Source organism: Centruroides sculpturatus, unplaced genomic scaffold (assembly GCF_000671375.1).
Source record: "Centruroides sculpturatus isolate CEXI.00-Female unplaced genomic scaffold, Cexi_2.0 scaffold467, whole genome shotgun sequence".
Classification (NCBI taxonomy): Eukaryota; Metazoa; Arthropoda; class Arachnida; order Scorpiones; family Buthidae; genus Centruroides; species Centruroides sculpturatus.
This window is the reverse complement of record NW_019384682.1, coordinates 155,133-169,900: the sequence shown is the minus strand read 5'-3', so window position 1 is coordinate 169,900 and position 14,768 is coordinate 155,133. Positions and strand designations below refer to the sequence as shown.

General features: G+C 27.9%; 1 protein-coding gene across 1 annotated transcript; it reads right to left on the bottom strand.

Moving 5' to 3' along the window:
• Positions 1-7,476: 7,476 nt before the first annotated feature.
• On the bottom strand, positions 7,477-8,919 carry LOC111626978 (putative helicase mov-10-B.1). Its single transcript, XM_023370520.1, has 2 exons — positions 8,764-8,919; positions 7,477-7,794 (listed from the first exon to the last, which is right to left on the bottom strand). Exons 1-2 carry the CDS (start codon positions 8,899-8,901, stop codon positions 7,507-7,509), a joined length of 426 nt encoding a protein of 141 aa, XP_023226288.1. The 5' UTR covers positions 8,902-8,919; the 3' UTR covers positions 7,477-7,506.
• Between the last annotated feature and the right edge of the window lie 5,849 nt (positions 8,920-14,768).

Below are 14,768 nucleotides of genomic sequence, written 5' to 3'. Positions count from 1 at the left end.
CCACAGTTTATAACTTTGTTAAATTTCTTCTGATTTTAATTTGTAAGTAAAATTTTATTATTTTTATTAATCATGAATTGCAAAAAGGCAAATGAAAAGCAACAGAAAACTAAAAAAAAATGACTAGAATCACAATGGAACTGATAAAAGAGATTGTTGAGGAATAAGAAGGTGGTACTCGTAAGCTACGCTGTTGCATACCGTATTCCGAGAACGACGATATCGACAATCGCGAAAAATAAAGACATTATTAAATCTGCTAACATTGGGAAAGGAGTTAAATCAATTTCTAAACAGAGATCGAAGACATTAGATCATGTTGAGAAATTGCTTTTGCTTTGGATAACTGAAAAATAGTGTGCTGGCGACATCGTATCGGAAGCAATTATTTGCGAGAAAGCTAAAAAGATACATGCTGATCTCATGAAAAATCAAGCAAGAACTAGCCAGGAAGCGAGGTATTTAAAGCCAGCCATTTTTTTCATGAGAACGGATTAATCATTTTTACATTACTTCTTATGGGAAAGATTGATTTGGTATACGTCCTATTCGGTATAAGTCCAAACATTAAGAACGGGTTAAGGTCGTATACCGAGATTCCACTGTATTTTGTAAAGTAATATTGTATAATTTACAATAAAATTTTAAAAATCGGTATATTTTATAACAAAACAATCATTATTTGTATAGTTACACGAAACACACGCCTGTAGACTTCGCAAATAAATTTAAACTTATTTTAAAAGAAAACTATTTTTACATAAGTTTAAAATATTTAACATAAAATAAATATTTATCTCGAATTATGCTTGCAGTTGGGGAGTGGATGAAACCGCTGAACACTGGTAGTATCCTCGCCAACGGACTGGCCATGTGAAGTTCTCTGTATTTTCTTAATATTAATAATAAAATATCTGAATTTTTCCTAAAGATACATGTTAAAACAATTGAAAGAAAAGATATTTTAAATCGTAGGACATTGTAAAATAATTTGTTTGCTAGGTAAAGCGGGATAATGATATCAAAACATGGAAGAGATTTAAAACTCAAATCCAGGGCGGATTTTTGTTGAATTTTGCGTTCGAACACTAAAGCATTCGAAATTAGAATGGTTTGAAGTATAAAGTACCCCCGTTTTGGGACCGAACAAAGAGTGATTTGACGTCATTCGCCAATTACAGTTTACAAAAAGGCAATGCAGAACGACGACAGAAGACTATTCTAAAAGCCTTGTTTACTTATCCTCTTCCAGTCGCTACGGAAGATGCTTTCGGAAATAGGAACAAATAATCGCGATATTCTCTGCAGCTGTCACGTGTCTTTCCAACAGGAATACGTGGTTCAGTAGGTCGTTCCATGAAAATAGAGGGATATTGGATCTTATTTAGGTGTTACTAACGTGAAGGAAACCTGGAAANTTTTAAGAGCAGACACGACAAATGTAACTTGGCCTCAATTTTTGTGTGCTTGTCATTGTTTTGCAATTCTTCAAACTTAAGATATATATATATATATATATATATATATATATTCCCTTAAATCCAAGCTATTCTCTGAAAGCAAAAAAAAAAAAAAAAAAAAAAAAAAAGGATGCGGATGATGGACGATATTTCTTTGAAAAATTGCGATTGGAAATATAGAACGTCTAAATCTAATTTTTGATAAAATAGCGGAAGACGTTGACGTCCAAGTTGCCACTGAGGTTGAAAATACGTCATGGTGACTGCAATATTTACTTTTGGGATCATTGAAAACACACGTGCACAATATATCTTCTCGTTTAGAACGAATCACTATGGGAAATTGTCGCCTACTTTATCTTGTTCGAATTTGAATACAAACTGACGAAGACAAATGACGTCTGCATAACTTATTCGTTTCCATTTCCGACATTTGACGTTTTCTTTTCGATTTTCTTACCTGAAAGCTAGATCATTTTTTTCAATTGAACAAAATCTATAAGTGACAGTGATATTTATATTTTCCAGCAAACAATTTTACAGCAAACAGATTTTTTTTAAGAAAAGTAATTGTATACAGTTTTCTAAATTTCATGCAATCTCTTCATACAATCATTATCAAAAACTAATAATTATAAGCATCCATGTCAAAAACNATATTTAATTATTTAAAGTTTCCAGTTCAATTTTTCTTTTAACTTCTTCCAATAAAATAAAGTAAGTATTTTTTTAATTTTCTAATAATTTTTAAGAATTTTACTTTCTTTATTTATATAATATTAAATTATAAATAACGTGTTCATTTACATATGACATTATTGACTAATTCAAACCCAATACGAATGTAAAAGACAATTAAGTATTGAAAATTTATTAGAAAATGTTCACGAAAGCTGCATAAAATATATAAAATGCGTGAACACGCATACGGATAGTAAGACTTATTCTGAATGCATACAAATTACTAACTACATTACTTATATCGTTTATTATTTAAATTTAAACACTTCATATAAAAAAGTTAAATCAACAATAATGTTCTACAAGCTAAATTTGTTGGTAGAACATTTAATTTTTGTAAATGTTGTTGCAAAGTACATTGATATAATGTCTCAAAAGATTATTTTACAAATTATTTAAATATTAAAAATTATATATATCATTTTAAACTCTTTTCAAACTATCTAAAAGGACCTTTTCTCCTTACCGGCCGAGGGTTTAGCAAGGCCCAAAATGGGGGTGGCCGGTGATGAGGGAGTAGGTCCGAATATCAGAAACAAACTGCCCATGAAAAATCCCAGGTCTTCCAGAATGGCTGACACCTTAACTGACTCGGCCATCCAGCTGTCAATGTTTATATATCACACGATGTTAAATTTATAATTTTATGGCTATTTAACAATATTTTAAACTGATGCAAAGATAACTATATAATAAAAAAGGTCTTTCAGTTCGCACGCAATTGCATAACGATGGGGTTTTTAAAACTATTTTCGTCCCGCGAGCACTATTATTAATTTTTTTTTAAATATGGTATTAATGTTATAAGAAATAATTTCTATAACATTGCTACTTTGTTGCTATATTAACATTGTAGAAAATATATTTTTCTTTGGAAAAAGGAAACGAAAAGCATTGTTTGGAAAATCCACCGTTCTCAACATCTTTACAAATATTGTCTTCTATCGAGTGTACTGTTATTCGTTTTATGATATTAAAAGCATAGATTTTACTGAAAAATTAAAAATTTCTCTTATTTTACTTTCAACCCACTAATTTATATTTATAAAATATTATCATTTATCCTTATTTTATTTTCGTAACTAATTATTTCCTATATAAATATATATTAAATTTGTCTAAAGTGAATTAAATTAGAAATGATTATTATACGAAACCATTAATAAAAATGTATAGAAATTATAAAAATAAATAAAAAATTTAGCTTAAAACAATAAAACTCGATCAAGATCAAAATAACCTCTGTTCAAAGTTTATATACAAGTTTTTAACGCTATATAATTCAATATTTATTCGTTGTATTGACTAAAGATATATAAATAACAGTGCAAAAAGTAATTATTAATTTTTTGTGCAAGAAAAAATTTTGTAAAACTAATCTTTTGTTTATTAAAACTTTTGTTGAACACGTTTAAATTCAAGATAAAAACTTGTAGCAATCTTTAGTAGCAGCGCTTTATCGCATGGCGTTAATTTATTGCTGGTAGGTTATAAAACATTCGTTAATTAATATTTTGCTTCTGTTCTTAATAATTGCAACATTTTAAAATTAATTAATTAAAGTTTGGTCTGATTTTTATCTATATTTAATATAGGTTATAATTAAAAATTCGTTTATTTATAAATGCGGAAATTACCTAATTCTCTAGCATAAGTAAACCGGTATTTTTTTTCTGCATGTGAGCTTGACTTTTTGAATAAATCATGTAATTAACCAAAATAAACACGACAGTTTACTTAGCGGCAATTTAAAACTGAACTGATTTTAAATCAAGGTATCATCTTTACTTGTAAAAATATAATTTGATAAAACTATAAAGTGAAACCGTCTAGAGTGACTTCATGAAGGTGAAGGACAAGCAATCAGAGTGTGCGCGATCTACAGTATTATCGATCTTTAGATCGTTCGCTGCATATGCAACAGGACGAGAAGCTGTTTGTATTCAGAGCCTCCATTAAATGTCTTTTCATCCACTATGTTGACATTATCTCGGAAAACTCGTCGTTTCTAGAATAAATATTGCTGCAGACATCCAAAGACTTTGGTGATTGTTTGTGTATGCGGTCTGTACGCTTATACAAATTTCTTGCTAATTTTAGAATTGTCTTTCCCTAATAAAATATCATTTTAAGTATTAAATCTAATGTGTTTATATATTTTCTATCTCTTTTTTGCAATTAAAACTGTTTTTTTCTTAGTTTTTCTATTAATAGGCCAACATTTGTTATAGGTGTTTTTTTTTCATTTTAACAATCAATTAAAAGATATAAGTTAAAGAAAATTAATGCAATTTATTAAATGATAAGAAAGTAAAATCTTATAAAGAATAAAGCAATTATTTCCCAGAATTATTAAGAACACTTCAAATTTAAGTTTAGTAAAGAAAAGCTTTTAAAAGTATTTAAAATTTCAATTATTCACACAGTTTTAAGATTAATCTATTCCTTAAATTGCAAGTGATTCGCTCTGTTGTTTGTTGATTGTTTATTATATTCTTTTCTATTCATCAAGAGACATTTCTATCGGCCCTAAGGATATGACTAAAGAAATTTAATTAATAAGACAAAGCTTTTGATATCTTTTAATCTCAGGAAGAAAGGTAAAGCAATTCTCCACGGCTAATTAACAGCGAGTATATCTTTCTTCATTGGCGATTCGTCCTTATCACTGATTAATTAAAAATTTGTAGAATTATTTTCAATTTAAATTGATACTTTAAACATTTTACATATGTTTTATAAATATATAAATACGTTAAAACTTTTTCCGTTGTTTTTTACTTTTATAATTTTTATATAAATTCGATTAATTTCTATTTTAACCAAAAATTCAAAAGTTTTTACTTGATCAATAAATTCACTCGTTGAGTTTTTTGAAATTTGAAAACTGTTAGTGACAACTTCCACTATTTTCCTTCATGTTTCTAAGAAAATAATTTAAAATATTTAGGATGGTAGAAGTCATCCTCTATTTGTCAACATCTATAGTCTATATTGTATGCTTCATATAACCTTGGGGATAAAGGAAATCTCGAGATATGGCGTGCGGAAATTTCCCATGATGGAAATTTTTCATGTCTTCCGGGTTTTGCGCCGTTTTTCAAAAGAGGAAAATAATGGAGGACCTACACATACAGTATTTATCTTACATACAATGTGCATCTTATCGCTCAAAGAACAGATAAAATTGGAAATACGAGGCCATTTTCTCATAGATTCAATACTGTTGTAATATAAATAATCGCTAGAAAAAGAAAAATCGAAAATTTAAATTTTAAATTTTGAATAGAAATTCAGTAAAATGCAAAAAAAATAATAAAATAAGTAAATAAAAATACTCAAGTTATTTATGTATATATTTTATTAATTAATATTAGATAGAAATATAAAATAAAATCTATAGAATCTAATAATATTTTCTTAATAAAAGATATAAATTTGTACCATTATATTTTTAATACTATATTTCGTACTAGTATATTTTTAATGCTATAATTAATTTAACTGTAATTTAAAGTTACGATAGACCTATGTGCAACATTTAACCGAATTATAGTGAAATGTGATTCTCCAAATAATTTAATTGAGACATAACGTTGGTTTGTTCTTGGTAAATGGAGATTTGTTAGCATGCCTAAGAGCTGCGTGAAATAGCTTTAGTTCCTAAATTCTAAATATTACATCATAATTTAAAGGATCATATATGCTAAGTAAATATTGATTTAATAGTATGAGAAATGTGCAAAAGCAATTATATATTTATGAATATTTTCTGGGTAACAAGTGGCAATTTTTCGGAATTAAATGTGCCAAGGGGCTCAAACGTCTGCATCTGCAAATTAAATTAAGACGTATTGCTAAATTTATTAAATTAAATTTTGATAAACATGTTTAAATTTTTTTACAGAAGAAGTTTTTAAAAAACGAATTAATTAATTAAATTTGATAAATATCTGTAACTTCTTAAACTTAATTAAGACTTTAAAAAAATTATAAACTTGGAAACTCTTCTCTTTCTAATATGATTAAATTGATAAAATCAAACTTCAATAACTTATCTTTTACAGTTTCATGTTTGATAAGTTTAGAGAATGTGACTTTCACTTCTAATTGTAAACTGTCATTTACATCTGTTCATAATTATCCTAATAAGTAGGGAATTTTATAACTCATCTAGACAGTCGAGACACTCACAGCTGTTATCCAAAAATATAGAAATTTAATCAAGCTTATTTTCTTTCAATAAATACCTATTTAAACTTAGTTTCTACAAAATTAAACTCAAAATTAAAGTATATCGAATGTAATGTATTTCCAATTGTGTTGTTGAAATGATAAACATAGTAAATTGGATGTATTTAATTTTGTCTAAATATAAATTAATCGTTCAGGATCTACCTCATATAATGTAACTTTTATTTAATGGAAATTAAATGAAAATGAGTATAAATATAACATTGTTTAAATATTTTTTGTGTGTAATTTAATAGGCTTTAAGTAGTAATCACTACTTACAGCCTATTAAATTACAATTTTTATGATATTTAAACGATAAAAGTAATCGTAAAACGCTTAAATTAATTAGTAAATTCATTTAAAAAATAAGTAAATATACAACTGTTTATGTTTAACACATTATTTCGACTATTGTATTTTACGCTTAGACTTATTTATGTATTCTACGATGCATTAAATTGTGTTTTATGAGATGATTGTTTAGTTTTAATTTGTTAAAACTAAATAATCATCGCATATACTTTCTCACCAATANTATATTTTTAATGCTATAATTAATTTAACTGTAATTTAAAGTTACGATAGACCTATGTGCAACATTTAACCGAATTATAGTGAAATGTGATTCTCCAAATAATTTAATTGAGACATAACGTTGGTTTGTTCTTGGTAAATGGAGATTTGTTAGCATGCCTAAGAGCTGCGTGAAATAGCTTTAGTTCCTAAATTCTAAATATTACATCATAATTTAAAGGATCATATATGCTAAGTAAATATTGATTTAATAGTATGAGAAATGTGCAAAAGCAATTATATATTTATGAATATTTTCTGGGTAACAAGTGGCAATTTTTCGGAATTAAATGTGCCAAGGGGCTCAAACGTCTGCATCTGCAAATTAAATTAAGACGTATTGCTAAATTTATTAAATTAAATTTTGAGTAACAAGTGGCAATTTTTCGGAATTAAATGTGCCAAGGGGCTCAAACGTCTGCATCTGCAAATTAAATTAAGACGTATTCCTAAATTTATTAAATTAAATTAAATAATTATGCTAATTTTATTATATTCATTCCAACTGTATAAATATGAGTAAACTAATTATAATTTTCACCTGTTTCCTATAAGGAGATATAATTCCTATATCCTTTGGAGACAAATTGAGATCTCCTATAGATTCGAGTAATTTTTCAACATAATTCACAACAACTGAAATTTCCTTGGGATTAAAATAGGACGAATCATTTGGCTCTCTCTCATCTTGACTGATTACACCATGAAATATAATTGGGAAACATTTTGATGGTAAATATGTCCAATTGCAGAATAAATCACACACAGTTTTGTCTGCACATGGCTAGAAAAGAAACAAATTCATATGTTAAAATTCTTTGTGACAATAATTGAGTTATTATTCTCTACTTAAATTATTTCTGGAAGATGAGCTAATGCTAATTAATTGATAGGTGAGATAGCAGAGATGGTTAAGGCATGTGATTGAACCCAGGCCATCAACTCCCCCCAGGATTTTTCATATGCAGTCTGTCTTGATATGTTGGGAGCCCACAATAACAGAGTGGATAAAACCACTGTTGGTCGTGGGTTCACATCTTGTTAATAGGCTGGCCACATGGAGTTTTCCAGGTTTTTTTCATGTCAGGAACGTCTACATGGGGGCCAGTTTATCATAAAAGGCCTCTTAGGAGGCATTTTTCCCCTACAGATTGCCCATATGTTGAGTTGCCTTAATGGAATAAAACCAAACATACATTGGGCATCTGGTTGCCCTCATTGTGGGCCTTCTGAATCCACAATTGGCAGTGCCAGATTTAACAATCAGAGGCCCATGGGCACAAATAAGGATGGGACCCCTCTTTAAGAGTAGGCAAATAACTAGTACATTGTAGGCAGTGCTAGAATGGTCTTGTCTGCGTCAAACTTGAACATGTATAAATAATCGTGTGATATTTCAAGTATTTTAAAGATTTCAACTGTAGGAAGTTGTAAATTTCATTTTAAAATAAGGTTATTGTAAACATACATATATTTATTGTGTAAAAACTAATTATTTTAATTTATTTGAAAAATACCTATGTAAAATTTTTTTTTCATGCAAGTTAACCTTACACAAGTCAAATTTATATATGCACAGTAGTTAAATATATAGTAAAAAAAAAGAAATTATGTTTAAACATAGTTTCGTGGAGGCCCTGGGCACTGCCCTTATGTAAATCCGGCACTGACAAGAGGTATGAAAAAAGACCCTCTTAGTGCTCAAGGGCAGAAAGTTTTAAAAAAATGCTAATTAATTTGTTAAATCTCTCACCTGCAATTCATTGTCATAAAACAACTCATTTGGAAGTTTCAATATGGATGGATGACTTCGATAATTTTTTAATAATTTTGTAAGTACTTCTTTGTTGTACACATTTTGTTTGCGTCCATAAACTTCCTCTATATTCATCAAGCGTTCCAAAAGTGACAAACCTATTTAAAAGAAAACATTATANATCAGTTATTTATTATTAAATTTTTAATTAATTAATTATAATGTATATATATAATTAATATTGTTTTAAAATAAATTGAAACATATATATGAGACAGAGCGAAGTGACACGAAAGTTCGAAGTTGGACAGCCGAAGGCTTTCATGTGCGGAGTACTCAGTATTATACTATAATAACTAATTTCAATAATTTAGATTCAAAATATTGTGTTATATATATTCACGTAATGATTGCTCCAATTATAAATTATATATGCTATTTCTTATTGTAGAATTTCTAGGCTTTATATAAGTTCATCAATAATTTCATGCTATCGCATTGATAACACCATCATACTACATAGCGTATTATTCAACGCTGAATTAGCATAAATACTACACTAAAAAGGTCAAAATTAATCATAAAAATGTTAAATAGTATTATTAAACACAAAAATGCTATTTAAATCATAATTACTGTAACGGAAATAAGTAGAGTTAACTATTAAAATAGAAAAGGAATTATACAATAGTATTAAAAATACATATAAAATCCTTACAATATGGCTTCATTTAATTTTTATACTGTTGTATATTAAAAAATATTCGAATTGCTAATTGATATTTTTAGTTTTGTACTAATAGTTCATAATTCATTCATGCAAGAAACGAATTGCTCATTCAGCAATTTGAGCCAAAACGGTCGATCGCTTAAGCAGATGAATAATTTAAGTGTATCTCAATGAAATGATATCTGTTTTAATTAATATTTTGTTAAATATCTAGTTCTTTATTATAATTAAAAAGGTACTAATAACGTAATTATTTTTTCTGATTAATTACATATAGAGGAAGTTCGCTTTATGATAAATAAATTCACTATTATTTTATTTTATTAATTTTATGAAACTAAAAAATATTTTTGTGAATTAAAAATAGAATGAAACGGTCCTCCGACATTTGAAGAAAATATCGAATAATAAATTATAAAATTTATTTGTAAGTCGTGATACTGAACATTTATGACTGAATATAGTGTCTTTTTTAGTGTCTAGGGAGCTTCATACCCCATAAAATAAATGACACAAAATAAAGATAGGTATTTCCCAATGATTCTATGATTTTCCTATTGTGGTTTCTTCCAATTAGTAGTGGAATTTAGCTCAGAAGATAAATTGTTATTGGCATATTTCATGAAATTTTTTGTTGGTTATATATTTAAAATTGTATAAATATATAAACGCTTCATATCACAATAATGTAATTTAATATGTTCAAAAAGCTATTTTATTCGATAATTAAAAATTTTATAATATATATCTTGATGTAAATATTGGTAAATTATACGTTTAAATGCATTTGATGAATAATACTTTCGTGGAAATAAAAATATCATTTAAGAATGATTAGATATTGATATAAAATTAATTTAATTCTGAGATTTAATACGATTAATGCATAACTTTAAACTTTAATAAAGCTTATTCGTTCTAAATCAACCATAAAATTATAAAGTCGTTACATCTTAGAAGCTTAAGTATAACAGGAAAGACTTCTTGGTAAAAGTGCTGTGCTAACTCACCTCTCCTGAGATTAAGATTCCGGTCACGCCTGAGAAGCCTAAGGACGACAGGATTACTGCTAGAGAAACCGAAATCCTAAGGGACAGTTCTGAATAGACAGAAATAACGTGACCCGAGCTAATGGATCACATACGTGCCGGAAACACTTGATATAGCAGACATTTTCTATAATTTGTAATAAAGATATACCAATGTCTTCCTTCTCTAATCGAATTATCATGCGGTGTAACAACTAAATAGGTAAGTTACAATCAGTCTCTACGTTGGTCATAAAAATAAACATTACTTTTCTTTTTGATTGAGCTATAAACTTAGTTTCCATCAATTCTTAACTTAGTGCCGACTTTTGTCTTCATTCGAATGTCATTTCTTCCTATCCAACAGTTTTTCGCAAGTTATCGATAATATTTGTAGAATGGTTTATTGGTCAGCTTCCTTTTCTCTTGCCCCAATATTACCAATAATACCGAAAATGCGTGTTTATTGACAAAAAATACTTCTGTCTCCTTTTCTTGAAAGCTTTAAGATATAAATCTTAAAACATTTCCAATGCAACTTATGAACAGCGAAAATACTTTTATACTTTTCTACAATTTTCATATTCATTATTTACATACAATTAAAAAATAATATAGCCTAACGCTCTGTATAAATTATAATTTTCTCCCTAATAAATTATTTCATGATTCGTTAAAATTAATAAATGTTTAAAAAATGTCATTTAGTGCATAGGAATAGATTTTAAATAATGATAAATACATTTCTATTATGAAATACTAAAAATTTTTTGCATCGATTTTGTTGTAAGTTCATTTTAACCAATGAATTTTTCGAAAACTACGAAGAGAAAAAGCTGAATCTTAAAAAATGAATTTAATATGCAGAAATGCAATTGATAATTTTATTTTATTAAGGAACCTTTGGCAAAATGATCGCTTATACATCTTTTAAATTGTAGACGTTGTCAAAAGTCTTGGGCATTTAGTATAATTGAATTTATATGTATTTCCCTTTTCATTTTTTAAAGTGTTACAAAAGGGTTTTAAAAAGTTATAATTACGGAAGAGAAAGATTACTTTAATTTCTTTACAACGCGTGTGCAACCTTTATTACAGTTACTGTATTTCGTGCTTTTATCATCAGAATACAGTTGTTGCTTAAGGCGATCAATTAATCACATAAAGCAAACATTGGCTCATAGCCAATCATATAATGAGATCATCTCTTTAAAAATCCTTCAATATATGTTAATAGCAATGAAATAATTTAATTTTATAAAAAATAAAAATCACAATTTATAAAATATGTTGTCAGGAAATCTGACTTTTCTACGCTTTATAAAATGTCAAAAAGTCAGGAAGTCTTTGATTTTAAGGTTTAATTTACAAAGATTGTTGTTACAGTATCTCTTGAAATTCAAAAAAAAACAAAGAAAACAATTGACCTATATTAGGAATTTACTCTTTTTTGAATTAAGTACTTACCGTTCACATCATTTTGTCAGCTTAAATAAATATAAAGATTAAAAATAAGATTGTTTCTAAGAAAATAATAATAATTAAATGTATACAAATTAATTTTACATTAGTAGGATGAGGAACGATGTTTAAACAATGTCTTATAACTTTTCTCGTTCGGATATTAATTAAAGGAAACAATGTTAAAGTTTTATTATTAGGTATTTCCGGGAATGCTTCATAAAAATTTATGAATGGATTTGACAATAGTATAAAATATCTATTCTTATTCTTATCACATAGACAAAGTGTTATTAACATTTGATAAATGTAGAATGAAATCATTTTGTTAGTTTCTTTACCAATGAATTATTTCAAATGACAAAAATAGGATACTGATTGACATTTATTAAATATTCTCAACAACCTTTTACACAAAATCAATTTTTGGATTTAACTTAAGGTATAATATTATGTAAAACTATTAAAAGTATTTTAAAATATGAACTCTCGAGATTCTTTACACGTATACTTAAGAGTTTTAGAAGAGTTTGAAGTTTAGACATAATTTATTTAAGTGGAAAACTACTATTTAAACATCCGAAATGTCATCTATAGCCTTTAGAAAGCTGTGACATTCTAGTTTAAATTTATATTCTACGCTTGAATTGGTTAAGGTCAATAGTTTCTTAAAGTTCTTAAGAATGCTTTTAAGATTAATACGAACACTAATTGGATATCAATCAATCTCATAATGCTACACTATAGAAAACTCGTATTTACATCAATTAATTCATTACAATCATTACGATTATATCAAAGTTATTAATACTTTAAGAGGAAAAACAGATATTAATTATTGATAAAAACAAGGTTAACACGTTGTATGCTAATACACCATTCCTAAGAAAATTAGCGGGAAACAAGTAACACAGTTTTCTATATTACATAAAAATTTGATCGATTTTGCTAATTTTGATCATTAGTATGGGAAGTAAGTTATCAGCCTTGACCTTATTATCTATAGAATGGGTAGTAAAATATTTTGTTTTGCTTTAGATCGATCGAAATTAAAACTACCTCTGCATTCGTGTTTTCCAATCGAGTTGAAGTAACCGATATATAGTGTAGCTTAACGTCAACGCAAACATCACTAGTCAAATACAGCAACCACTACATCCGCAAAGCACAGTGACACCCGCAGGGCAAGACTTACTTGATATCGGAGTAGACGACTTTAGAACAGAGAGACGTCGACTTTGCCCCTTTGGATCGGCTTCTCCGTCCCAATGGTCACTAGCGACAGTCTGCTAAAATGTCTGATTGAAAAACAACGTATCTGGGACATTGAAACGACTGCGCATGTACGTAAGCATCGAACGGCACCGAAAGCAGAAATGAATAGTGTCGACTACCGAGCGACCATGCTAAAGAGGGATTATCTGATTGGTTAAAAGTCCGTTATGTCCCTTACGTATATCAACGTAATCATGCAGTCATGGAGATAAACATTGTCGTTTCTAGCGGTAAGCACATTTTCTATCTGTAACAATTCTTTAAAAATCTATTGTCAAATAATACGATTAATTCGAAAGGCTTTCTTTTTTCTTCTTCTCGTCCTCAAAAAACAAAAATTAGTAGTTTGATCAATGATAATCTCTTGTTCGTTGTCTTCTTTTCTTGTCCCATTGCCAAATGAAATGGATTCTCTAGAGAATATCTCTTATATCCGTACTAAATTGCTATTATGTTGGGATTTCAAAGCGAGAAATAATTTGAATGATGCTTTGTCTAGAATATGAAAGATTGCTTCGATAAAAGTCATTTTCTGCGCGAATAAACCAGACACACGAGAAGAAAGAAATATTAAAATTTTAATTTTGCAAAACTATTTAATTTAGGAAAACTAAAATTAATTAGATGACATTCTTCAATAAAATAATCGTTTTACAATTACATTAATACATATATTTGAAATGATTTTTNTCTTTATTTATATAATATTAAATTATAAATAACGTGTTCATTTACATATGACATTATTGACTAATTCAAACCCAATACGAATGTAAAAGACAATTAAGTATTGAAAATTTATTAGAAAATGTTCACGAAAGCTGCATAAAATATATAAAATGCGTGAACACGCATACGGATAGTAAGACTTATTCTGAATGCATACAAATTACTAACTACATTACTTATATCGTTTATTATTTAAATTTAAACACTTCATATAAAAAAGTTAAATCAACAATAATGTTCTACAAGCTAAATTTGTTGGTAGAACATTTAATTTTTGTAAATGTTGTTGCAAAGTACATTGATATAATGTCTCAAAAGATTATTTTACAAATTATTTAAATATTAAAAATTATATATATCATTTTAAACTCTTTTCAAACTATCTAAAAGGACCTTTTCTCCTTACCGGCCGAGGGTTTAGCAAGGCCCAAAATGGGGGTGGCCGGTGATGAGGGAGTAGGTCCGAATATCAGAAACAAACTGCCCATGAAAAATCCCAGGTCTTCCAGAATGGCTGACACCTTAACTGACTCGGCCATCCAGCTGTCAATGTTTATATATCACACGATGTTAAATTTATAATTTTATGGCTATTTAACAATATTTTAAACTGATGCAAAGATAACTATATAATAAAAAAGGTCTTTCAGTTCGCACGCAATTGCATAACGATGGGGTTTTTAAAACTATTTTCGTCCCGCGAGCACTATTATTAATTTTTTTTTAAATATGGTATTAATGTTATAAGAAATAATTTCTATAACATTGCTACTTTGTTG

Coding starts and splice junctions, on each gene's coding strand:
- LOC111626978 (XM_023370520.1), bottom strand. CDS start 8,901: ATGAATATAGAGGAAGTTTATGGACGCAAACAAAATGTGTACAACAAA. Junction 7,795..8,763: donor TTTATGACAATGAATTGCAG/GTGAGAGATTTA, acceptor TTTCTTTTCTAG/CCATGTGCAGACAAAACTGT.